The sequence below is a fragment of the Notothenia rossii genome (assembly GCF_949606895.1).
Source record: "Notothenia rossii genome assembly, chromosome: 5".
Classification (NCBI taxonomy): Eukaryota; Metazoa; Chordata; class Actinopteri; order Perciformes; family Nototheniidae; genus Notothenia; species Notothenia rossii.
The window spans coordinates 85,711,500-85,738,086 of record NC_136903.1 but is presented as its reverse complement, the minus strand read 5'-3'; the positions used below and the strand labels follow the sequence as shown (position 1 = coordinate 85,738,086).

At 42.2% G+C, this 26,587-nt stretch overlaps 1 protein-coding gene across 10 annotated transcripts in view; it reads left to right on the top strand.

Annotated features, from left to right (window-relative positions):
• Positions 1-26,587, top strand: part of foxp1b (forkhead box P1b) — a 197,784-nt gene that overhangs the window by 109,008 nt on the left and 62,189 nt on the right. For all 10 annotated transcript variants that reach the window (XR_013808412.1, XM_079682634.1, XM_079682636.1 and 7 more), the window contains one exon: positions 21,887-22,018. Coding sequence is in view for 9 of the 10 variants with exons in the window: in XM_079682634.1 (XP_079538760.1) it covers positions 21,887-22,018 (132 nt within the window). In the remaining variant the exon portion in view is untranslated. The remainder of the gene's footprint in view (positions 1-21,886; positions 22,019-26,587) is intronic.

Below are 26,587 nucleotides of genomic sequence, written 5' to 3'. Positions count from 1 at the left end.
GAGACAATGGTTCCTATAAATCCTTGTGCAACCTTTTTTTTTTTTCCTCTACAAAAAAAAGGCATGTATTATTTAAATGGACAAAATAAACAAATGTTTCTTTCCTGCTCAGTTGGAGGCAGAGAGACCTCGCTGTGGTCTCTGATGCACTGTTGTTATTTGCTTGTTTACAATCTTTGACAAGATGTAATGGGATGGCTGTGAAAGTACTAGCCAGTAAATGGCACAGAAAATAAGACGGTTCCCCCCGCCTCGTCTTCCCCCCCCCCCCCTTTTTTCCCTTGTTTTCCCCTTGCGAACGGGGGAATATGTTCTGCATTCGACTGAAGGAACATGAGCCTTGAATATAAGTAACTGTTTTCTGCATTAGGTACTCCCTGGAGGTAGGGGGGGGAGGGGGGGGGGGGAAATATCATGTCCCTGCGTGAAATGTGAATGTGAAATCTAGCAGAAAGAAATATTTATGACCATTTTTTGCTTGATTAGAGCTGGATGACATGCCTTAGGAGACAGTGAGTGGACAAAAGGCGGCAGTGCAGCTTCTGGGCAGATGTTAAAGAAAGAGTTGTTTAGGGAGGGGGTGGGGGGGGGGGGGGGGGGGGGGGTGTGTGTGTGTGTGTGTGTGTGTGTGTGTGTGTGTGTGTGTGTGTGTGTGTGTGTGTGTGTGTGTGTGTGTGTGTGTGTGTGTGTGTGTGTGTGTGTGTGTGTGTGTGTGTGTGTGTGTGTGTGTGTGTGTGTGTGTGTGTGTGTGTGTGTGTGTGTGTGTTTGAAGCATGGTAGAGGAAATTGAGTCTGTCCTACATGAGTGTACTGGGAGGCAGATGGAGAGCACAGAAGATCCATCACTGGCCTGGTTCTCAGACACACACAGTACAAGTAATGTCTCTCAGACGCTCGATGCTACATTTAATATTGAAATGCGAATAAAACTGGGATACTGGAAACGATTTATCAAGCAGTTTAGGTGACCTGTCCCGAGACACGGTCACAGTGTTATTCTGATTCTGACTTTAAATTGTGGCTACTGCCCAAAGATTTAAAATAAAAAACAGACTGCCTTTTAGAGCAGATTGATATAATGCTGCAACCATTAGTCGACTGATCGCTTGTCGCTTAATCGTAGCAGCTTTGCATTTGATTTTTTATTGGAGCAGAAATATAGGAAAATTCTGCTATTGTATATCGTATTAAACCAAATACTCTTTGAAAGTGAAACACATTAATGGACTTCATTTTGATATTTTATTTTTTACATTTTATGGACCGTACATTAATAATTTAATCCACAAAATAAAGGTCAGATTAATCAATAATAAAATAATCATTATTTGCAGCTCCACTACCTTTTTTGTTGCTAGGATACTAGCTTAAATAACTATCCTAATCACTCCTCAGTGATCAGTCAGTAATCAGTGCATGCTGTACACTGAAGTGTTGGGTCTGCACAGAGCCTACAACAAGTACATACATTCAGTGCTCCAGATGACCTCAGAAATCAGTTTACACATACGAGGAATGTGCCCTGGTGTATATGGTGCGTACATACACACAGTTAAAGAAGATACATTGTAAAAAAAAAAAACTTATTTGATTGCGATATTGAGACATTAAGACATGCTAGTGCTTTGAGACAACACATATACAAGTCTAATGTAGTACTACAATGATACTGAATTATGTCAATTTTGTAATCCTACAAGCCTGAACAATGTTGATGTTAGGCATTGTTATACATGTTCTTAGTTTGCATATTTTTAACTCAATTATACCTTCTTCTGTTAAAGAAATGTACATAGTTTGTAAAAATGTAACCTATATAAGTTACTGCATACATTTACCTTTGTGCTGTTAGTAAAATATACTAATCAAATATTTAATTTTAGTCAATGGCAATGCTTTTGTTATAATAAAATAATTATAACACATGGGACTTTTATAGCGCTTTTCATGAAACTCAAAGACGCTTTGAGAGAGAATTAAGAAAAGACAACAAAAAAAAAACAAAGAAATACAAAAAGAGATAAACAAAACAGAAAATAGGGGTGGAGGGGGGACTGGTCAGTGGTTGAATGCAGTGTTGAACAGGTGGGTTTTGCTTTTGTAGATCAAAATGATTTCCATACAGTCCCACTTTATTCCACTTGTACTGTAAATATGTTTAGCCATAATATGTATGTGTGCAAGAGAATGATGATTTATAGAAATGTAAGTATTTAAGCAGTGCTGACATTTTGGTAATCTGCATAATATCTTATTGTATACGTGCCTTTCAAAAGCTAAAATTGCCACTTAGAATCTTGATAGTGTGGAATACATCCCTCTGTCAACTTAATGCTGTTTTGTCTGCACATTAGCATATGTTATAGCCGCTACATTGTATTAGCATAGATTGCGTACAGTGATGGTGAGGGGCCAAAACAAGGATTATAGAAAACCTACAGGGCCCACGCACGGGTAATTGAGTTGTATGGATAGAAAAACTGCACCTGGTCCAAGTCATTGTTTTGTTTGGAACTATTTCCTCTGATTATGCATCCTATTACGGCACTTTTCAGAGAGTGTGTAAGAATGTGTCATCTAACAGTAATGCTCAGGGCCAATAGAGAGATATGTCCCTTCTGCCTGTACCTTTTAACTCTCACACATAATACACTGTGCTACTTTGTATAACACTGTGGATGGTTCAGATCAAATGATAAAGCTTAATATCACAAAACACATTTGTCTCAAGTGGTTTTTACAGTTTGTATATATCAACTAACATAATTGACAGTGTTCAAAAACCAAGACAATTACAACATAGAAAATACAAATGGCAATGTAAATCTAAAATACAAATGAAATGATGTTAATAAAAAATAAAATACAATATAAAGTAGGATCCAGGACGATGTTCATGACAAGTCTGAGCCAGCCCTAGCTATAAGATTTATCAAAAAGGAAAGCTTATAGTTTTTAATGCATGTAAATGGTCTGCAAAGGCTAAAATCACTAAGGTACCTCCAGATGGGGTTTTTCCCTCTCTTTGAAACGCCTGAAACTTCTCCATTGGACTCCTTTGTTTACTTCTGCAACAGAGTGCCATAAAAACTCACGCTTCAATTGGCTGGCGGTCCAACACATTGTACGTGCTAAGGTGCGGGACGTCTCAGTTGACCAATCACAACAGAGGTGGCAAGCTAACCAATCAGAACATACTGGGCTCTGGTTTCAGACAGAGGGTGAAAAGAGGTGCTGCAGCAAAGACTTTTTTGAACGTAGTTGATTCTAGTGTGGCTGCTAATAGGAGCCAGTGCAGAGTAGCTAATGTAGGAGCAATATAATCCTGTTTTCCTCATTCTTGTCACTTAATAAACACTTATTGTGTTATGCCAAAGTAAAGCACCCCTGTAATTCTCTCCACTTGTTACAGGCTCATCAGTGTTGTTGTGCATCAGTGCCACCATATAAATAATCAGTTAATTACCGTATTGATGCAATTGTCTTTGTTGCACAAGCAACTCCTCTCTGGCAGCGGATTGATTGTGTTTAGAGTCAGCATGTGACAGGGGGGGGGGGGGGGGGGGGGGCACATCTCTTAAAGCCATTTCCAATGGATCAGAGAAGTACACAAATTGAGAGTATGATTAATTTTTCAATTTCTCTCTGCGGATATCTAATAATTGTGCCCATAGATAGCCAAGGGCTCTTATTAAACATTAACATGCAAAAAGAAAAGTTAGAATCAGAAAGATGGTATTTTGGATTGAATAATGTAAAATATCTTTAGGGCAACGGGGAAAGAAGCAAACTAGTCCAGGTTTATTCTTCAAATGTTTTCCACCACGCAATACCTACTCCTAATTACTGAGCTCTTATCTGCACACTCAACACTATATTTATTTTTCCTCATTGCTAAATGCAAATTTCTCGTAACCTTTTAATAACATATACACGTCAATACTTTTTAAAGAGGAATTATTATAAATGTCAGCTGGACTGTGCCAGGATTGTGTTTTTAATTGGTTTGTAACTCTACTGGACGGACGATTTTTTGTTTTTTTGTATTAATGTTAGACCGTCTCCAGAATATAAATGCTCGGCTCTTTGATCTGGTAAAGGGAGTGATGCACATGGTTCTTATTAAAATACACTTATCTCCTTGCCTTTAGAGGAGGTGCCCCCTCCAGGTTTCACTCTTTTCTTTCTGTCGCTTCCTGTCTATGCTGTCTCCATCCCTTCCACATATAATCATCTTCATCTCAGATATCTGTGGAACGGGGGAACTGCATTGGTTGATCAGATCTGGCTGACGCCTCCTCCCCAGGAGTGTGTGTGTAATGCTTGCCTGAGCGCTGATTGAGTGGTCCTGCCTGTCACAGGACAAGATAACCACATCAGTAAATACTGTGCCCCCCTCAGCCCCTCACCAGCACTACAGCCACCGAATACCTTTCAGTTACACTAATATTCCACTATTATTCTGAAATATGACATTATTCTGACTTTGATATGGGTCAAGAATACACACAGCATTATCCCAATGTCATCACTGCTCCAACTTTCACACGTTTAAAATATCTGTAAGCGGATAAACTCATATTAGTCCGCACAATCGTATGAGTATTTGTCGACTTGTAGTTTCTTTAGTCAAGGTGAGAAATAGTGCGTTGTTAAGAAATCAAATAAAGATGCATGCCGAAAAGAAAAGCCAAAACATATTTGTGTGTAAACTTTATCAAAGACTTCATTTCATTCAACTCAGTCAGAATATGTTTGTGGGAATCGAAGATGGAGGCTTCGTATGCTCGTGTGAACGAAAGGGAATATAGATTTTCTTAGATTTGTAAACAGCATTTTCAGAACATTGTATTTTTGGAATACACCATAATATGTGGTGTATGTAAACACAATTACCCATTTATGTTCAGCTCTCTTTTGTCGTGAACGTCAAAGAGCCCAAATGGTGATACATATTCAGTCTGTTCTCTTATAAGTCCATTTCCATCACAGCTATGAAGGATGCCAATAAAAGCCATATTTAATACTCAGCCATATCGTGCCAGCTCTCTGCCTCTCCAAAGGGAATTCTGACTCAGGTTACAGTTAGCTTTTCTTCTCAGTTTGATGAGGTCTCCTGCCGGTATCACGCCACCAGACTCCGGTTTCACAGTGCGATCTTTTGATATCCCCCCCCACCCTCTCTTCAAAACATCACCGGCATCGAAGACGGATTGAATTAGCGATTTGTGGTGTATTTATCTCAATCTGAGAGTAATTCCGTGCTCTCTGTCTTAGCACTCAAGCTCGATGAAGACAATAAATGGTGTCCTTATCTCCTGGAGTGAAATCAAGATAGGGTGCAGGAGGCTGCGAGTTATTTGTGGTTGATTTGGGGGGGAAAGGAGGGACAGGAAATGGACACCCCTCTCACATTACCCCCTGCCATACAGCGGTAGAAAGAGAGAGGCAGAGGGAAGGTTTTTAATCGGCAGAAAGCTGTGCTTCTAATGTAAAAGTGTCAAAGATGTGCCTTTGCCCTGCAATGAGCGAAATCTGGTCAAGTCCTGTGTTAAATTGAAAACGGGGCCTGCTGGGATTTGGAGGTGAGAGGACGAGGACTCAGTGGTAGCAGCATCTTGGTCAATTATCACAGTCGCCTCTGCTCTGCTCTCCTCTCGACTCCTCGTCTGTCTGGCTCTCTACACAAGAACACAAGGAAATGCAACAAAACAAGATCATTTGAAGAAAAATGTTTTGGAAATGGTTCATTTATCATTTATTACAAATTCAGGTTCATATCAGTATTTAGTGTCTCTACTGGGACATGTCTCCTCGCTTCAATGTTCAAAAAGATCTTTATTGTTCTCATACTGCCTGTGCTGCAGCACCTCTTTTCACCCTCTGTCTGAAACCAGAGCCCAGTCTGCTCTGATTGGTTACCTGGCTGGCTCTGTTGTGATTTGTCACTTGTCCCACCCATTAGCCTATCATGTGTCATCATGTGATGGAGCGTTAGCCAATTGAAGAGCAAGTGTTACAAATTGATATCAAGGAATTAATCAAAGGAATCCAATGTAGGCGTTTCAGGCAGGGCTAAGTGATACGTGATAGGCTAAGGGGGCGGGACAGAGCATAATAACGCCATCAGAACCTCACGCCCCTTTGGGGTGAAGTGAAGTGAAGTAGGAGAACGCTTGTTTATAATGAGATTTGTCTACTTGTCTTCTTAAAATTACACTATGGTGCGTTCATGCTCCATCATAAAGAAATGGAATTAATGGGGGCAGGTAAAAGGAGTGTTGCTAAAGTACAAGGGATTTATTGTTTTTCTTTTCTAGTACGTGGGGTATTTTCTTTTGAACTGGAGGGTTTGCTGGTTCAAGCCCCGATTGGACCGAGAACCATGAGTGGACTGTTAGCTGGCGAGTGTGTATACTTCAGGCCTATCTGTGTGATGTTACGTAAAATAACAAAATATGTTAAAGTGAATGTCCCCTTTGGTTTTAAACAAAGTACGTGTTCTTCCCCTTCTAGTTTGTAATCTTGGTCACGAATTAGTGTCAAGAATCATGGGATTTCACCGATGTTGCAATCAACTTCCAAATGTCTGGTATTGTGACATCTCCAGCTGCAGGGTCAGACACAAGCAATCTATGAATTGTTTAGTAGGAAAAGCCCACTCATTCTGCCATTCGTGGAACTGTTTTCCCTAGACACGCTTTGGGTCAGGTCTGCCGGTGATTCCAAGTCTTTTCTTGCTTTATTTAAAGTCATGAATGAAGAAGTGCCCACGTGTATCTCTGCCTGCAGGAGCGTGGGCTAAACGCTCAGCTGCGTGTCCTGGCACACCCCAGAGAAGGATCACTTCCCGGCAGGTGGCATGTGGGGAGCCACAGCTCATGCCTTTTCGCTGACTCGCCACCGAAAGGGGAAAAGAAAAGGATTGTAACCTAGAGGGGAGGAAAAAAGGAAAGTTACCCACCACTCTATTAATACGTCTTCTGTCTATTTTAACCACCTGAGCGCGAGCCAGGAAGCAAGCACTTGCCCTAAATATTTCAACCAGATGTTTCGGAGAGTAAGGAAAAAGCCTCACAAGAGTCCTGCAATCACAATAATTGTCCTTACGAAGTGTTAATGTGAGGAGTCATGAATATCTGTTAAAAGACAAGCACCTTTTGACTTGATCTAAATGCAAGGCAGTTTCTAAATGTCTTTGTGTGTTTTTAGCCAGTCTCCTACAGGTAGGAGTGGATACGGCCTCTTTGAAAGAAAGGGAAAGAAGAAGACATTTGTAGCCACAGGGCAACAGCACTGCTGAAACCTGTCTTCTTGTCAAGCTCAGTATCAGATGAAGGCATATTTTCATATTCATCAGATCAATTTGGGATTTCTAATTTGATTCTGTATTTATTTATTTATTTATTACCTGTAAAAAAACACGAAGAGAATTTAGGCTGACATCTAATAGAATTCCCTCATTTAGCTTCAGGGGAGTTTGTTTTTGGAGCACATTAGCTCCGGCGCATTCTAGTCCTTCAACGTTTTCTCACAGGAATCCATGTTTAATTTGAATAATCACAAAGAAAAAAGTGCCTTCTTTTGGTTTGCGGGGACACCAGTGTCCCAGATGAATAAAGCAGTAAATGAGAGGAAGAAAAACAGGTAATTATGCTGAACCAGTAAATGAATGACCCACTGACCCTCAGTCCTAATTGATTTTGTAGAGGCAATCTTTTTTTTTTCCCTCAACCATTTTGATGTGTTTTTGTCCCTTTTTTTCAGAAGTAATTAATTGGTTATGTGAATAAAGAATCAAATAGTAGGTTGGAGGATGTCTCTTCCATTTACTAGCAAGGCAATTATAGTTGGCAGCTCTGTGGAATGATGTCATATCCTGGAAGAGGAGCAAATACTAACCCTATCCCTAACTCTTCAAGTCATTATGCCGTGCACTGTTATTAAGCTTTATAGGCTGTTTAAAACACATGCATAACATCGAAGGAGCCCTGTAACACTTTCTATTTTTTTTTTGCTCCAGTAGTGTGTTCTAGGGATGTCCGCGGGGTATTAAAAAGTATTAAAAGTTGATAAATCAATTTAGTGAAAATTAAGGCTATTAAAAAGTATTAAACGGTATTTTCCAAGGTATTACATTTTGTAGCTTGTTTTCAATAAGTATATAAATTGTCCAAAGAGGTTGTATTCTGCAGTCTGCCTGAATGTAATCACTGCGTAGGTGTGTAGTGTGATTCTGTGTAGTTTATTTATGGCATCCCGTTGGATTTGACGTCATCTGAACAGGACATCGCACGCTCACTGCTTGATAGCGCGCGAAGTTCCGTTTACGCTGGTTGCTAAGCAACATCGTTATGGGGAAATGCAAGTCTGCGTCCAAATGGTTGGAAGATAAGGAGGAAGGACAATCAATACTGTAGTAAATGTGAGGAAAAGTGTGTAACGGGTTAAAACTCAAAGTGGCGATGAGGTCTTAAACTGAAAGGGTCTTTAAAAAAGGACTTAAAAGGTATTACATTTGACTTCAGGATTCCTGCTTATACCCTGGTTCTATAGGTTTAAGTGCATGTAAATGGTCTGCAAATGCTAAAATCTCAAAGTTCCCTCCAGAGCGAGTTGGTCTCCCACACAAAACAAATCGCCTCCATTGGACTCCTTTCTTTACTTCTGTGACATAGTGACATCACATTGTACGTGATAGGCTAAGGGGCGGGACATCTCCAAGCGGTTGACCAATCACAACAGAGCCGACCAGCTAACCAATCAGAGCAGACTGGGCTCTGGTTTCAGACAGAGGGTGAAAAGAGGTGCTGCAGCACAGGCAGTGTGAGATAAATAAATAGCTTTTTGAACATTCAATAATGTAGACATGTCACAGGAGAGACACAACATATGAATATGAACCTGAAAATGAGCATTATCGGGCCATTCAACATACTGTTGGTGGAGTAGTAAGACTTGCATGTACATACATTATGCAAATGAGAGGAAAAAGGCTACAGCAGATGTGTGTATCTCAGAAATAGCATTGTTGCTCAGGGTCAACCTCACAAACCGCAGCAAATATGTGGCGGTCAGTGAGCGTATGCCAAGTTACAACGCAGCGCTACGTGTGCGAGTCTGGGTGATGACATGTGCTACTTTGCATGTAAATTCTTGAGCGATTCACCTCCGAGTGAACCCACCGAGAGCGATTCCGGTGCCGGCTTAAAGACAGAGGTGTGTTTTTATGACTAGGTGAGGCACGTCCTCTCCATGGCCCTCAAGTACTGTGTCCCTCTACCCTCCCCTTTAATCACTGTATCAACCGCTCTCATAAACTCCATGAGCTGTGTATTAGTGTGTGTGTGTGTGTTTGCTTGTGTGTGTGTGGGCGCGAAAAGCCACGCATATGAGCGTGTGCCCTTCCTTGTTTCCCCGTTTTTAAACTTAATCAGCAAAAATAAAAAAGCCGTTGTAAGCGAAGTCATATTAAAGAGGTGATTATTGGTAATAAATACTTTTTATACATACTTATTACAGAGGCAGTTTTCTTCTTGCGCTTAATGAGAGTAATTTGATTTGCTTGAGAGATTACAGTTTCCTAGAATTAATGCGCCAATCCCCATTCCAAGATAGAGTGAGATCTAAGATTCTTCACAGGTCGTGTGCTGCTAGATGCACCCCTCTCACATAGCAGCTAATGGAGTTGAACAGCAGTCTGTCATCCCCCCCCCGCCCACCCCCCAGCAGCTCTATAGCCCACATGCCCTTGGTTCCTGCAGTGCTTGTTGTTTGGGCTACTTCTGCCACCTGCATTTTACTTTTACCTCTTATTCACACCAACCGCTACTAAGTGCCTTTCTCTGAAAAACATGGGGGACGGTGATTTATTGTACATGTGCAATGTTCAGTCATCAATGACAATTCAACATCTGGGCAAATTATTCACCCAATTGCACTAATTCAAATGGTTTTCAAGTTGCATCAGGATTTTTCTTTAACCATCTCCCCCTACTATTCCCGCAGTTTGTTTAATATTTCCATCACATGTTTATGTAAGCCCTTCGAGCTTAGTGCTTAACTTAATTTGAGTTGTGATCATCTTCTCCCGCGACATTTATTGAAGCCTGCAGTCTTGCAGGTCTCAGCGCCTAAAGCTGAAGGTGGCTCAGGCAGATTGAGGGCGGCCAATTCTGTCACCACACTGCACTCCGCATGTTAATTAAGCTCGAGGTGGTACGGAAAAGTGCTTACACTTACAGTAAAGTACTGTTTTTCATTACGTGTTAGTCCATAAACACTCAGAATTGTGAACTGAGAATGTTGTTGGACAATCCAATGTTAAATCCCAGATGACTACGAGTAATTCTGATGGCCTACGATCTGTAGTGGTCGATCTGAAGATCAGTAAATGCCTTTAAGCTACAGGAAATTCTTATTAAATTGGTGTTAGTTGTGTTGGTAGGGTTGCCATCAGTTCCTAGTAATTGGACTTCCTTTCCTTGGCACCAGAAGTGGCCTTCCTTTGTTTTCCCATAGACCTTCCACATCTTCCAACTACGTCAATATGAGATTTGAAAAATTCCTTGAATAAGGAGAAAAATGAGTTCTTGAACCATCAGAAAAGTGTGGCCCACCATGTGTCACATCATCTGCCTGTGAGACTATAATACATTACAGTCCGGCGTGACGGGTGATGTGTCTGACCCTGCTGGAGATTACTCCTCTTTATGGCCGGAGCAATCACATTTTTTTTCCTCCTTTTCTCTTCCCTTTCTTTATTCCTGGCGGCATAGGATCATATTACCCATCTTGGAATGACTTCAACAGAGACACTGCTATTCCCAGGGAGCTGTCTCTCCCCGCTGCAACTCAATCCATAGCCAATTGGACTGGCCGTGATTTATAGAGAATCCTCTCCTTTCGGAAGAACTCTCACTACACACACACACACACGCACACGCACACGCACACGCACACGCACACGCACACACACACAGTGACTGGGTATTCTCCCTCTGCAGCGCTTGATGTGTTGGGTCTCAGGTCAGGACAGTTCAAGGCAGTGGGAAACCAAAGGAAACCCATAAAGGCGACGGTGCTTTTGTTCATTGTAAGGTACATGTGCTGGAATCTAACTAAGTGGATTTACTCGAGACCAGTAACCAGGTTTCATAATCAAATTCAGAATACCTTATTCTTGTCCAAGAGAAAATATGAGATGCTCCAGTATAGAACAGAATCAAATCAAAGATTCATAAACAAATATAGAATACAAATATCTATGCAAACATAGGAAGTTAAGGTAAGAATGTGCAATGGAGATTCTATAGACATAATAAGTCAAAGTATAATGTCCAGTAAATGGATCAAATGGAGAAAAACATTTGTATCAATTAATAAATACATCAATAAAAACATAAATCAATTAATACATATATAAATAAATAAAATAAGATTTCTGCATAAAACACAAGAGTTTATCAAATATGTTTCTAAATTAAAACGTAGTTTATGCAAGAACAGCTAAGCCAATAATCCATTACCCAAGTGAGAGAAAATGAATTTAACACATTTTTCCATTGTATTTCAAATAATTCTTGGGTCGATTTCTTCAATTTATTTAAGATTGTTCTGCATCTGGTACTATTACGTTTAATACTTAAAGGTGGCCTATCATGCAAAATGCACTTTTGTACTTCTTTTATACATGAATATGTGTCCCCGGTGTTCCAGGGAACTCACCAAGTGTCAGGAAACACAACCCTCTCTATTTCCCTCCATACCCAAATCTCTTAAAAAGGGGCTGCAACGGATCTGATACATACTGATCCAAATTTGAACACTTCTATGACGTCACAGAAGTGGCGCTACGGCTATTGGGCCAACTCCACCAATCAGGAGGAGACAGCCACGGACATTGCCGTTGGAAAGCGCTGGAGACGCTGCAGTACATATGCCAGGCCTGTAGATGGTGCTGTTCTCACAGAATCAGCCCATGCAAAGACAGTGTTAAATTGAGCGAAATGAGGAATGGCTAAAATGCATGATCTGTTTGGTATTTTGAAAAATAAAAAGTATAAATATGCCTTATATAGGTATGGTCCTACACTATATTATTCATATATAGCATGATAGGTCCACTTTAAAGTACATTTTGCTACTTAGACTTACTTAGTATTGTTTCCATACTGGACGTCTACTTGTAACTGAGTCATTTGACATTGTGTGTGGCATTACCATGTTTACTTTCCCCGAAAACATTGAGTAGTTCTTTCAATACAGCATTTCATTTTCAGTAAGAGAGTGTGTTTTTTTCTAAGATCGTACTTTTAGTGTCTCCATGAAACAGGAAACTCGTCTGCTCTTCGGCCAGATGTCCTTTCAAATCCATCTCCAAGGGAAGAGTCAAAACTAGCTCAGGGCGGTGTCACGCTTGTTGTCCGTTGTGCCGATGATTAGTGGGATTATTCTTCTAGATGAGATACTTTTGCATCCACAGCGAGTTAATCACGGCGCCCCGTGGTGCAGAGGCTGAACAGTGGTCAGCTGACATCGGGGCCCATCAGTCCAGGCCTCGAGGGCTGTGACGCTCCCTGACTGTGGACCGCATCACTCCTCCACCCTCCAGCTCTATTCTATAGCTGCGTGTGGACTACATTCATCTATATTCAACGCAACTCAATTGGAAGCTTTAAGGGGGTTTTACCGGTCGTATCCCGGAAGTCTCGAGCGTATCGATAAGTCCTCAGTCTATGAGACCCGGGCAGGCAGAGCTTCCCATTCTAAACAATATCATTCAGGCATGATCAAATCCGCTCACACTGTTCTCGGTCTCACGCTGGGTTTTTGGAAGCTCCCGTTTTCCCAAGCACAACACTCCCCGATACCAAAGTGATGCAACACTTCCAACAAAGAGGCAATCGCGGGAGGAGTGCGCGTTTTTCTAACAGTCCGTCTAAGTACCCCAGCACAGTTGGCATGCCTCTGCTCTCTTCCTCCCACTTTATCAACTTGACGGATATTATCGCTGTATTCAGTGGTGGGCATCCTGAGGCATCAAATGCTCAGAACACAAAGCTAAGGTCAGGGAGAGAGGGGCTGCTGAGATCTGCCCGCTGCATTGTTCCCAGATCATTTCAGCTATCTTCTTTTTAGCTCGTTTTGTCCTCCACTCACTCCCATCCTTTTCTCTCTCCATCTGCTTCTAAATGACACCGAAGCACTGAATGTCCCTCCGACTGATGTGTCTGCGTGTGACCTCCCTCCTTTAGTGGAGCCATTCACAGGCAATGCTAGAGTAGACTGCCTGGCTCTTGGCGGGTAGACTGTGACACGCGGCTGTGCGCTGATAGACTTTCCACTGGAGTGGATTAAATCAGCATCAGGCTAGTGGAGCTGATTACCCCAATATGAAAATGCAGTATCTTAATGGTACATATTTTCATGAGGGAGCCCAGTTGCCTTTCATTTTGCGGCTAATATGTCTATTCTTATGAGTCATTTACTTCTTTAATTACCTTTAGCAGCAGATGCACAATGGTGTATTAATGTGAATGATTTTTACTGCCACTTTATCATACTGAGCCTGCGAAGTTGAAAGGCGTAATTGAGGTGGAAGAGCGACTCATGAGAGAAACAATATTTAGTTGACAGCTCCTCTTGTACTCTGGGAGGCTGTTTATGCGTTTACACCGCACTAAAGCTGTAATAAACACAACATTCGTTTAATAATGGCGGGGGACGGAAATGCTTTAGCTCAGATCTTCTCAGTTATTTAATCATCCCGGGAAGTTGTTTGGTATAATAAGCTGTGTGTGTGTGTGTGTGTGTGTGTGTGTGTGTGTGTGTGTGTGTGTGTGTGTGTGTGTGTGTGTGTGTGTGTGTGTGTGTGTGTGTGTGTGTGTGTGTGTGTGTGTGTGTGTGTGTGTGTGTGTGTGTGTGTGTGTGTGTGTGTGTGTGTGTGTGTGTGTGTGTGTGTGTGTGTGTGTGTGTGTGTGTGTGTGTGTGTGTGTGTGTGTGTGTGTGTGTGTGTGTGTGTGTGTGTGTGTGTGTTTTTAGCTGTTTGCAGCGAGCAAAAGCCTATTTGTTGTGCTCTCGTTTGCAGCATATGCAACTCTGACAATCCATGTCATTTGCATGTGTGTGTGCTCGTGTTGTGTCTTGTGTGTTTTGTCTGCAGCTTGTGTACTCTCCCTTGGTGTGATTTTCTGATCCCGGCCGCTCTTTCAATGGAGGCCTTCTTCAGCCATCTGTTGTTAAGCTGCTGGCTAAGCAAGGCTGGGGGAATCCAAACAAACGGCGAGCACACAGAAACGGAAGCTGTCAGGCCGGCATAGCTGAGCTGACCTCGGGTTGGGTGGTTGGTGGGGGGGGGGTTACCCCTCTGTACCAGGCTCCGAGCGCCCGATACCTCCCGGTCGGGGCACTGTTTACCCTCCCCTCTGCACCTCCTGCACCCTCCTCCTTCGCTAGTCTCGTCTTTTTCCATCTCCCTTTTACCTCTCTTTTTCTCTGCTTCACACTTATTCTCTTCCCCCATCTGTCTGCCCCCCCCCCCCCAACCACCCTCCATCATCAGTCCTGCTTCACAGCCCGCTCTCTTCTATCTCCACTCGCAGTTAATAACTTTGCTTTCGTCTTGTTTTTCTTACAGTCATTTTCTTTGCGCTAAAAAACATTAGTCAGGGCGCTGCATTACCTGTTATGGGAAGAGAGAAAAGGGGGGGTGGGGTACACGGGAGAGAGGGGGGGGGATGTTGGACAAACAAAATGTGCTTTTTATTGAAGTCAGATTGTGTCTTATGTGAGTGCACACACACTGCCTTATTGTTTAAACGTGGATATTCCAAATGTTTAGTGTTTTCATACATATTAATAGATTAGTTGAAAAGTGCAGCGAAGGAAGGGAATGTAATGGTTTGAAGTGGGTACAAAACGTTGATTTATTTATGTATTCTACATGAATTAGTTTGGAAATCTAAACACAGACTGGAGAGTGTTGTTGCGAGGACCCTGTAATGCGCAAGGTTTGAGCATCAGGGCCTGTTTTCCATGTGGAGTGGCTTTTTGGAAATGGCATTAATTATATACTTACAGGGGATCCAGACTTTCCCTGCTTTGCATTGCAGATAAACGTCTGTATTACTCAGGAAAAAGAGACAAAAAAATGCAATTAATATAAATAGACATGATCCTCACTGCTTATCCGCTTGCATGTTTAAAAATCACCCCAAGCCGAAAATTACAAAAAATTATATGCATTTCAATTAAAATGACGAGTGACTTCAATTATTATGTGCTTGCATAGTCAACACCTCCCTAACACCACATTTTCCATCTGTCATATGCGGAATAAAGAACCGTATTTCTTTGGATTGATTGCCACTGGCTACAATAGCCCTTATAATTTATATAATGATTGGATGTTTCCTTGGGCAGCCTCTCGAAGGAATTGTCATTAGCTTAGCACGTTAGCAACGTACATGGAGGGACTGGGAGAGAAGATCCTGAACCGAGGTCAAGAAGTGAAAAGAAAATGGTCCTTTTCCCAAACACTTTGATGTCCCAACGAAAGATGTAACGGAGAATAATTCTGGAGGACACAACATCACACTTTCTAAGAGGGATGTTTTTAATGTATCACGCATGATTAAATAGTAAAGCAGATATTAATGGTCACCAAATGAAGTGTTGCTTTAAATGTCGCCGCCATAAAGATTGGTCCATTGTTGTTGGTCCTCATGCTAAAAGAGATAAGAGAGAAGCAGTGGAGCTTTCCTTTGCCTTCAACCAGCTCTTATCATGGCTGCTCACAGAGTTAGCTTGTTAGCACTTACTGGCTCCCTTGTGTCAAAGTCAATGTTTTTTAAAATGGCTTGTTGGTTATATTCCCGAAATAAGGGCTATAGGTAAAATACAATCGTATTGAGCTGGCTAGATGAGACTATTCAACGTCATCACAATGTACCTACCTACAATGCTGCCTTTTAGCTTTGTGGTGGAAACATGCGAAAATCATGTTTAGCATAACGTTGCTTTCTTACATCTGTCAATTGCATTTACGCTTAACAATATTAAGGGTGTTAATATGTGGAGTTATCCTGCTGAACTAAACTCGTTAAGTATCATAAACATGCGTTTGCTCCGAACCTTGTTTTCTGCATTATTCCAGTCCTTGCGATGCTATCTACCAGTCAGCCTACACAGAGACATCATCACACGACTCTGACATACTTTTGAGTAATATCACTCAGTTAGCAACCTTCCAAAGCAAAGTAGAAAACTCAACCACCTTGCTGGCTTCTTGGCTCCATTCCCACTCAGCAGAAGAGGGTCCTGTGTTTGAAAAGAAAACAGCAGAAGTGATAAATGTCAGGTGAGTTGAGACGTGCCATCAGTCAGAAAGTCACGGCAGTAACCTTGACATTTAGGCCGCCGGTGCTCCAACCCCACAGAGGGCCCGGAGTCTTCAGAGCCGGACTACATTAAGAGCTAACCTATTAGTCGTGTTGTTACTGGCTGTCTCTGAGCCACACTCTCCTGACTAATAAAGCCGGGCGAAACGTGGCCGCTGAGTAAATACACCGAAGCACACACACAGACGAGTGCAGAGACACACGAGCAGATGCACATCTCGTTTCGTCTCCCTTCCTCTGAGTGGCCGCAGGGATCCGGTTACACCTGCTCGCACATCTTCCAGCAATTAGGAGCAATCTGCTTGAAACCATTTCACGTTCAAGGTCTTCCCCAGCTGTGGCAAGAGGAGCAGGACGTTTAAAGAGGTCTCTCTGTTGATGGGACTGAACAAACAATGGCGGCCCATTCCTCACCGTCTCACTCCAGAAACCCTGAATGATTCCCCACTACGCATTTAACAGCATCTCTATATCTTCTCGTGACCTCAGCTCACACCCCCTTTCTTATACGTCTGTCATTTAGAGAATGTGACACGAGTGCTAAGGCAAATTCTCTCAGATCCCGCTCCTTTACTCACAGTTGGATTTGTTGTGGGTCAGTTAAAGTTGCATTAAATGAGATTAAAGAGAGACGTATCTGGAATATGTCTGTTTTATGTCGTAGTGCAGCGAGGGATTCGGCAAAGAGCAGACTTGACTGTGTGGCAATGCTCTGAGCTGGGATTTGTAAGACACCCAGAGCTGGCTTTAGCAGCAGGAAACCCCAAAGCCTGTAAATAATCCACATGTGCAGACTGCACATAAAGACATCCAGTACTTAGCAGTTCCCTTATCACAGCGGGTACCCCAGGGACCTAAGAGACGCTCCTGCCTCTATCCACTAATATGGTGTGAAAGTAGATGCAGATAAAAAAAACGCCTGTTGTTTATTGAGGAAGTTGCGTTAACGGGGGGAAGAGGGTGTGAACTTTGAACACATTTGAAATGGTGAATATAAAAGAGGCCTGGAAATGACAAGGATTCCAAATGGTGCCGGCTTTGTTGCTGATAAAAACCTTTGTCATGCGCTGGAGGGTGTTTTCTAATCAGAAGCACCTGGAGGGTTCACTCCCTGTGTGTGTGTGTGTGTGTGTGTGTGTGTGTGTGTGTGTGTGTGTGTGTGTGTGTGTGTGTGTGTGTGTGTGTGTGTGTGTGTGTGTGTGTGTGTGTGTGTGTGTGTGTGTGTGTGTGTGTGTGTGTGTGTGTGTGTGTGTGTGTGTGTGTGTGTGTGTGTGTGTGTGTGTGTGTGTGTGTGTGTGTGTGTGTGTGTGTGTGTGTGTGTGTGTGTGTGTGCGCACAGACGGAAACACTGATGGGGGATGTAGGCGTATATATAAGCAGTGACAAGCTTGCCTCCCAAACAACCTCAGTTTGGATTTTAATAGGGCTGCTGTCTTGTATACTTAAACACCTCCAACGATGTATCAAGACACACAATATCACAAATCCTGTTTAATACCATAACTCACTCTTAATGCAATACAAAGTATACAATATCATTTGTTAAAGTATCATTACGTCCACGTGACCATATTAACTATAGTACAGTTATTGAGGCAATCTACTGCATCAACATGATTTTATAAGAAGACATTTTGTCTAGTTTTTACGCTTTTTAAGTTTTGTGCGTATCATTTAACACAGTTCTCACTCCTTACTTAACACATAGGAATGCATTATTGATGTTTTATACATTTGTTTATGATTGATAATTCAAACAAAACACTTGGTGAGGTTTAGGGAAAGTTTTGGGTTTAAATAATTACGTAAATTAAGTTACAAAATATTTCGCCCGCGTTAACCGCCACATATGGAATCATAGAGGAGGATTTTAACACATGGTTAAAAAACTGGATTTCAAACGGCCCTACCTGCTAAGATTAGGGCAACACAACTTCTTGTTTAGGGTTAGGAAAAGGTCATGGTTTGAGTACAAATAAAGATGTTTGTTGTTAAAGTTGCGTTCGTTACTTGTTCCAACAACTGTTGACTGTTGGTTGTTTTATGGGACACGAACAGACTTTGTTTGACCCACCCATACATTACGTCTTTTATTACATCACGCGACATTCAGACCACATTGCCCTCATCTTATTGTATTGCCATTGCGTGAATTGACAACACAAAGGTGTGTAGCCATAGCACACAAAATGACTATTAGCATGCCATTGGTGCTACCAGGCTGACTTTAGTTATCAATATCCAAACAGAACATTCTTTATTGATCAGTTTAACTTAATCTGTCACCTAATCTGGATTTGAATGGCACCTAGACCACATTGTGTCTCACTTTCTCTGTGCTTCAGATGCCTTATCCCTCCCATCAGATGTGTTTATCATATCAGTCTGTAGCAGCTCTAACACTTACATATCCATCAAGAGTCCAGTACCTTTTGAATGGGGGATCAAAAGAAGACACATTCTCCAGGAGGAGGAGGAGGAGGAGGGGGAGTGCCCTGAAATAGAGGAGTGGGTGCTGTGTAAACACGGCTGTGACAGTTGACAATAGATTATTTTAGCCTAGCATTAGGCCTCTCGAAGGCATGCCAGCTCTAGTGGCCTTTTAAAAATACAAACGTGACGGCAACATTCCTAAATGTGGAGCGTTGACCTCACAAGCAGGTTCTCAGCTCACTCACCTTTTGTTCTTTCTTGCTACCAACATTCTTTACTCATCTTGTGTCTTTGGAGAGTTATTGAGACGCCATATGCAGGCATAATAATACATTATATTTCTATAGGGCTTTTCTTGAACCCAATAACGCTTTACATTTGGGAGGGAGGGTAGACAAACAACACAAAACCAAAAAGAAACAAAACAGAAAAGCAGTCAGGAGGAAGTTGGTTGAGAGGGGGGGGGGGGCTTATGGATACAGAGTTGAAGAGGTGGGTTTTGAGGCGGGACTGGAGCAGGGTGAGGGACTCAGACTCACGGCATGTGATTGATCACATAATACCTGCCCTAACTTTAATTGAGATGAATTCAATAAAGTTGTTGACATGAACCGTAGAAGGCTATCTTTCATACAATTATGCCATGTTCAATGAACTTTCCCATTGTTACCAAAGAAAAGATCCAGAGATGGTAAACATAGGCGTGAATATTTGTCTTCAGTTAGTTAGTAACATTATGGAACAAGGAACAAGGATTGCACTCACAAAGGACAGATCCAATAATCCCATTCTCTGTGTTGGAATGTCATTCTTCTGAATTCAGTGTGTTCATTAGTTATAATTTGTGGATCCAGCCTGATTCGGATCTGCTCCAAAAAGGGACTTGCATGCAACACCCCTCCACCAAGTTTAATGAAATTGGGCGACTAGTTATTTTAAAACCCTGCCAAGATAAACGTTTTAGCTAGTCATTTTTAAAATATGATTGTACTCTGTAACATCCCACTTTGTCAACAATGTCACCATGAGCTTATTTACTTATAGCAACCGATCATTGAGCATACAGTATACACAGCACAGTATACCGTTTTTTTTACAGTGAAGAAAGACTTCTTCATCCAATACTGTCTGAACTTCCTATCATATCCTGTTGACTCAACTGTCTTAGTTCCAACACACACACACACACACACACATTTTTCTGCATGTGTCATCAGTTACAAGGAAAAGAAAACAGTCACTATGTTTACTCTTCATTGTGCCCGTAATACCACGCCCTGGGTGTTGAGAATTATTTTCTTACGGCTTCTCTTGGTCTCTTGAATTTTCTCATGACTTATCAGCGTTTCACTCTGAGTCATTGAGATTCTCGTTCTCACTTGATGATGTCGGCTTTCAATGAAAAAAAAAAAACATTCTTGCTAGATTGTCATTTAAAAAAATGACACATCTCCCAAATCATATTATTAATACTAATATTGATTTTCCTTTTTTAGTATTTTCTTTAGTCAACAACAATACAATGTATTCATAGACCAATATCGCCTCATTCCGTGTTTATTTTTATCGTTTATTTACATTTTGTTTTATTGTGAGTGGAAATTACGTTGCTAAATACAAAAAATTAAATAAAGTGAATCCTAACATCTTTTTGATATTTAAATATGAGATGTTGTGATCATTTATAGGTTTCACTATGTGCCCAAAAAAATACCATCATGTTCTATATGACTGTACGACTATTGTCTTTCTCACATAATTTCAATCTGTGCCCTTTCTTTATGAGTGTACTTACATAAGGGGCTTTCCCCCCACGCTCAAATTCAAAGCGGAGGCATGAAGAATGAGCTACGTTGCTTATACGTGATTTCTCTTCACACAACAGCTTAGAAAACAAGCGAGACAGACAGAGACAGGGATAGTTTAAACACTTTAAAGTGAAGCATGGTGAAATGCCAGGAGTGTGGCCTCTTTGTAGCTTGTGGTCATATGTATGATGTCATCCGACAGCCGTGTGTTTGGGAGGGTCAACACACACACACACACACACACAGACCGTCGTACAGCTGTTGGCTCCAAACCCTAACTGTCTCTCGCCTCCCCGTCTTAAAGTATTGTGAGACTTTTCCCGCACTAAGACCGACTCTCAGACCCATCTTTATCTTTTCATCCGTCCACAGAGCTTTCCATTTGCCCTTTCCCTGAAGATATCTCACTTTCACACAGGTTTCACTCACTTGTTCACACGTCGCTGTAACTTTTTTCTTTGTGCTTATCTTTCTTAAACATTCTGCCATTTACAAATTCTGAACTTCTCATATAATAGACTCGGGGAGCTTGTCTGTCTGCGGGATGAGCTCGGCTGTTTGTTTAATTGTGGGAGCAATCGTCTGAGGAACACGGAAAGAATGAGGCCGGTTATTTACCCAGATGGTTTACTGGTGGAGGTGTGAGGCAGGCCAGCTCACTGTGGGAACACAACGCTTGCTTTTCTTGGTATCGCTGACCGTTTTCTAGACCTACTGTGTTTTTTTCCCCCCGGCTCTCTCCAGCTTTGTTTGCTCTGGATGGCATGTTTGATTATTTATCGTAAGGGAAAAGGGAGTAGCTGGAGCAATAAACATGTGACTGCACTGTATTTTGTTTTCCACTGAGAAGGCCGTGTCCTTTAACAGATATTCAAAGCGGCCGTAAAGCCTTTTATTTGGGGAGTTTGACCGAGCTAAAGGAGGATCAAACGCACTGATAGTGTCTTTGTGTTTACTTGTAAATGCAGATAAATATTTCTTCAGCAGAGGATTTGTTTCCCTCTCTCTGTGAATTAATCTAAGCATTGTTCCTGGTTTGCTTGTGCAGGGATTTGTTTATACCAGCTCTAACCGAAAAGTCTTAATGTTTGTTTGTTATCCATCAGAAGGCCAAGGGCATATTGTTGTAAGGAGATACATCTGCTCTCTTAATAGGCATCAAAGTGTCCTCAAGGGACTTTTAGCAAATCTACTTTTAGGATTTCTATTTGACTGAATCTTTTTTTATGTATTTGTCTTTATTAGGCTCTCCAAGTGGCTCGGCAGATACTCCTCCAGCAGCATCAACAACAACAGCAACAACAACAACAACAGCAACTGCAACAAATCACTGGCCGCAAATCCCCCAAAGCCAACGACAAGCAGCAGAGCCTTCAGGTACCGTCAGACTCTCTCTCATTTATTGACTTGTGATTATAGGATGACTCTGTTTTTCGTCTTTGTGGTTGATCATAAAAAACAAGATGTGAACTTATGCAACTCTCACTAGAGCACAGTGTGCAGGGAAAAAGCACAGCACTGGGCTAAGTTCACAAACAGGAAATTAAAATTGGCTGTGCAACATTTGCAGTTGTGTATGCTCCAGCGTTATGTGTGATTAAGCTGCACACACACTATCAAAGAATGCGTCATCTCCTTTTTGACTTGAAGCAGCGTAGGATGGGATGCTGTTGTGAAATATATACTGTAGGCCAGACTGTTAGAGAAGCCTCTGTGTGGCCAGATTAGATCACATGAGCTCATTCCAGTGTGTGTGTGTGGTTGATCCTGATTTCTGAAGTGGAAGAGCTTTTTCCTTATTCACTGCAGTTAGACGTAGACGTAGTGGCAATGCATTCTTATATCCGTTATGAGGGCTCTCAAATGAGGGCAGATTTCTTGTCATGGTGTCAATGGTGTTTTTGCGATGACTTGAAACAGTGCTGGTGTGGACAGGAATCTTTGCAAAGAACAAAACAAGAAAAATCCACATTTCATAAATAACTGTTATTCAGATTCAAGGCCTTTATTGTCATGTGTACACATTACATTACATATTACTTGTTAGACACTTTTATCCAAAGCGACTTACATACTCAATACTGTGGGCAATCCCCACAGGAGCAATTTGGGCTGAAGTGTCTCAGGGACACAACGACATGCTGACTGCAGTGGGGTTTGAACCTGTGTCCATCCCCAGACCAAGGCTCTATCCCCTGCGCCACACGCCTCCACCTCCACACAGCTACAGTGTAGTTATGACAATGACAATCTTAAGTTACAGGCTCCTCCAACAGTGCCACACAATAAAACAGAAAATAGTGCAAGTAAATCAAATCAAATATCATAGAAATAGTGCAGAATAGTTTATTTACAAGTGATTAGAATATTGATATATATATATAAATTGCAAACAGATGAATGTTATGGATGTTCTTTCAAAAGTTCAGGTGTGTACGAGCGGACTCAGTTTTGGAGTTGCACAGCTTGGCTAAAAACTCCAGTCAGAGACGCCATGCTTATCCTGCCTGCCTTTCAGCACTGCTCCATACACATCCCACACAGAAATGAGTGGGGGGCAAGTCTCTACCATCAGCAGCAGGAGGTGCTATGGAGCAGCCCATGGGTGGGGTGGGGGATCCAGGTGGAGGGTTCGGAGGTGAAGTAGTGGGAGGCAAAGTGTGAGAAGTGGGGACAGTTAGAGAAGTGGTAGGACGGATGCCTTTGTGATGTACAAATAAAAACAATCTTTTTATTTGTATCACCTGCCTCTGATTGTCCGATGAATGGATATCTGATGCAATATTTACGTTAACTTCAGATCAACTGCCTCAGACATGTATATCTTTGTTTGAACAAGGAGAGGTTGTTTGTGTCAGTGTGAAATTGCAAACGACTTCAGGGCATATTTGGTAATTAATACGGAGGCCTCGTTCTCTATGTGTGTATATATATCATATTTAATACCCTTACTATCCCTTTGGGGGCCCTTTTTAATGAGGTATTGTAGCAGCTAGGTCTAATGTCAGGTTGTGAAAAAGCCTCTTTGTTGTGCAGATGTCTTCGGAATAGCTCCAGAGGATGAAGTATGACTGTGATGACCTTTCAGTTGTGTGCATATTTGTCAGGATTCAAATAAGTCGAAAGGATCAAAACTAAACTGTTTCCCCAGCCTGCCAGGGGATTGTGCTGCAGAGGTCAACAGAGGGGACCCTCAACGGCAGATTCCAGCGTACAGCCAGTTGTTGGTACATAGTGAAGTACTAGACCATCTCCTGCAGACAAAGACAAAATTAAAATACTAATTTATTAATGTATACAGAGAGCTTGGCCAAGCTGTCACTCAGCTATTGAAAAGAGAGTCGGGCCCTTTCCCTGGCTTCCTCCCCCCCCCCCCCCCCCCTCTCTCCCCTCTATCGCTCGGTTCTTGTGAAGAGAGCACCAGCTTGCTGTAGTATCCGCAAATTGGCTGCTCTCTAATGTTGCATGTTACATTTCGCCATTATGAAAAAGCCACAGGTCCAGACAAGTGTTTGTTTATCTCGGAATTACATATTCTGCTAATTAAACACAACCGCCGCCACATGCACATACACAGTTTAAAAAGCCAAGCGTTCATACATAAACATCAGGATGGATTGCATTCGTTTTTTTCTTCACTTGTGGTGTTGAGGTTCCTCTTGTTTTCTCCCTTTCACAAACACATCTCCTTCATCTCACTTCCTCTTTTAAGAACAAACCCAGCGCCTAGAGGAGCCCCCTTCACACAGCACATCCACTATGTGCATCACACATAGTGGATAATGATTCTCTGTTGAGCCGGACTGGGTCATCAAAAGACATGATCCAACAATTACGTGTGTGTGTAGTAAGCTGACACCCCATAAAAGCACCTGATCTGCGGACGGGGGCTCCATTCATCTCAGCGGTCTTCCCATTAGGCACGAGGAGATGTGCCGAGAGACTTTTACTCATTTGGAGATGTGACTCACTTTCCAATTCATTCTCATTCAAGTCGAAAAATAATGAAGCGCGGTATGTACAGGGGAAAAATGGACCTGCATAGAGTGGTAAAAGGAGGGTAAAAATATGAGTCAAACAAGCCTCAGGATCCTTGATCAGCATTAAATGGCTCTTTGGTTTTATTCCTCCAACAGGGGTGCCCCCCCCCCCCCACACACACACACACACCGCCCACCCCTGCCTCTGGATGAAGATGCCTCCGCTGTGTACTCGGCAGCCTAGAGGCACTTTAATCAGGCTCGATATACAAACAGCTGCTAGGCAGGCAGGAAAGCAGCTAAACATACTTGACTGGTCAAAAAGCCAGTAAATTACATTGACTGAATGACACGTGTGATTAAAGGAATCCATGCCGCTTTTACCTTTTCTCTGCGCTTCACACCTACAGCGGCACGGCGACGAGAGCCGGCAACTCCCACCCCGCTAATTACCATTATCAGTGAAATGGTAGGGTTTGACTCATTAGTTCCATGTGCATTTAATTAGAGGCAGGCTGAAATTGGATTTAACTTATTACTTTTTCATGGATCACTTTCTTGTCATCACTTCAAATTGGATTGCAGCCCCAGGTAACTAATTATGCCAGCCGCAGGATCAGGAGTGGAGAAATAGGTAATTAGGAACAACACTGTCGGACCCTCGCTGATAGTCCACCAGCACCGAGGTGGGAGAAGAGGGGGGGGGGGGAGGGGGGATTTGAAGCTCGTTTGAGGCGTTGCGCTCCGAGCCTCGCTGGTTAACTACTACCTCATTGGGAGAGACCCCAGGTAGGTATCCGCCTCCTACAGGGGATTATGTGGCATTCAGCTGGGATGAAGATGTTGTGTCAACATGGAGTCTCTGCTATCAGTGTAAAGCCCAGATTATGCTTGTTTCCCATCCAGGATTGTGTCTGAGATTGGCCTTCATTATTCATGTCACCAGTACAGTGTGAGGTATGGCGTGCAGCCAGCTGAAGTTCCCTGTGTGGACGCTGCTTGAATGACATTGACTGCATTTCTGACTGTAGTGCGTCTGCGCTGATTGTAATGAGAACACATGAGCTGATAGTCTAGAGAAGGGTAGGGAAATGATAACGTCACTTATTGAGAGCTTCGTTTCAACTTAAAGACGTTTAGTTTGAATCAATCTAAAAGAGTATCTCTATCCTTTGGGTATCATCGTTTTTTATACTTATTGTAATAAAGGGATGGTCTTTTGTTCTGAAATGAGAATACATGAACGGCCAGATCCAGAGCTGATGAGGGAAGGGTAGGAAAAGGATTACTTAATATTGAGAGTTGTGTTTCGTCTTAAAGTGTCTTTTGTAGGAATCTGAACCTAAAAGAACATCTGTATGCTTTGGGTTTCCTTGTTTTTTATATTTGTTATAATAAAGTGATGGCCTTTTCTTTTGAAATACGACACACTGTTCACTATGTGCTGATAAAAGTAGCATTGAACATTTCCATGATGTCAAAGGTGCATCACTTGTTATTCTTCAGACACAGAGAATCGACTGATAATGCTTCAAAACATTTCCAGCCGACGATTCTTTTATCTGTACTATTACCAGTTGAAGCCACAATCCACACTTTTTCTTCTGCTGCTTTCCTTTCCTCCTCTCCCTTGCTCTCGTTCTCTCTGTTTTCACACCACAGTGTACAGCCTCACAGAGGGCATCTCCAGGTCAAAAGATAATGTCTTTTCAGTTTACAGGATGAAAGCCTTTTAAGTTGTAGAGCGCCCCTCCTCCCCACGTTTGCTCTTCACATCCTTCATTCGTGGTCTGTTGGGGGGAAGCGTGATGTGACACAATCCAGGGGCCAAGCCTCTGCCTGACAGGACGGGGAGAAGCCGTCGGCTCTCTCTCTCTTTCTCTCTCTCTCCCTCTCCTACTGTTTTTGCAGCAGGCCCATGGCATTGTCCTGACACATGTATACCACAGCGCTCCAATCTGTAAGT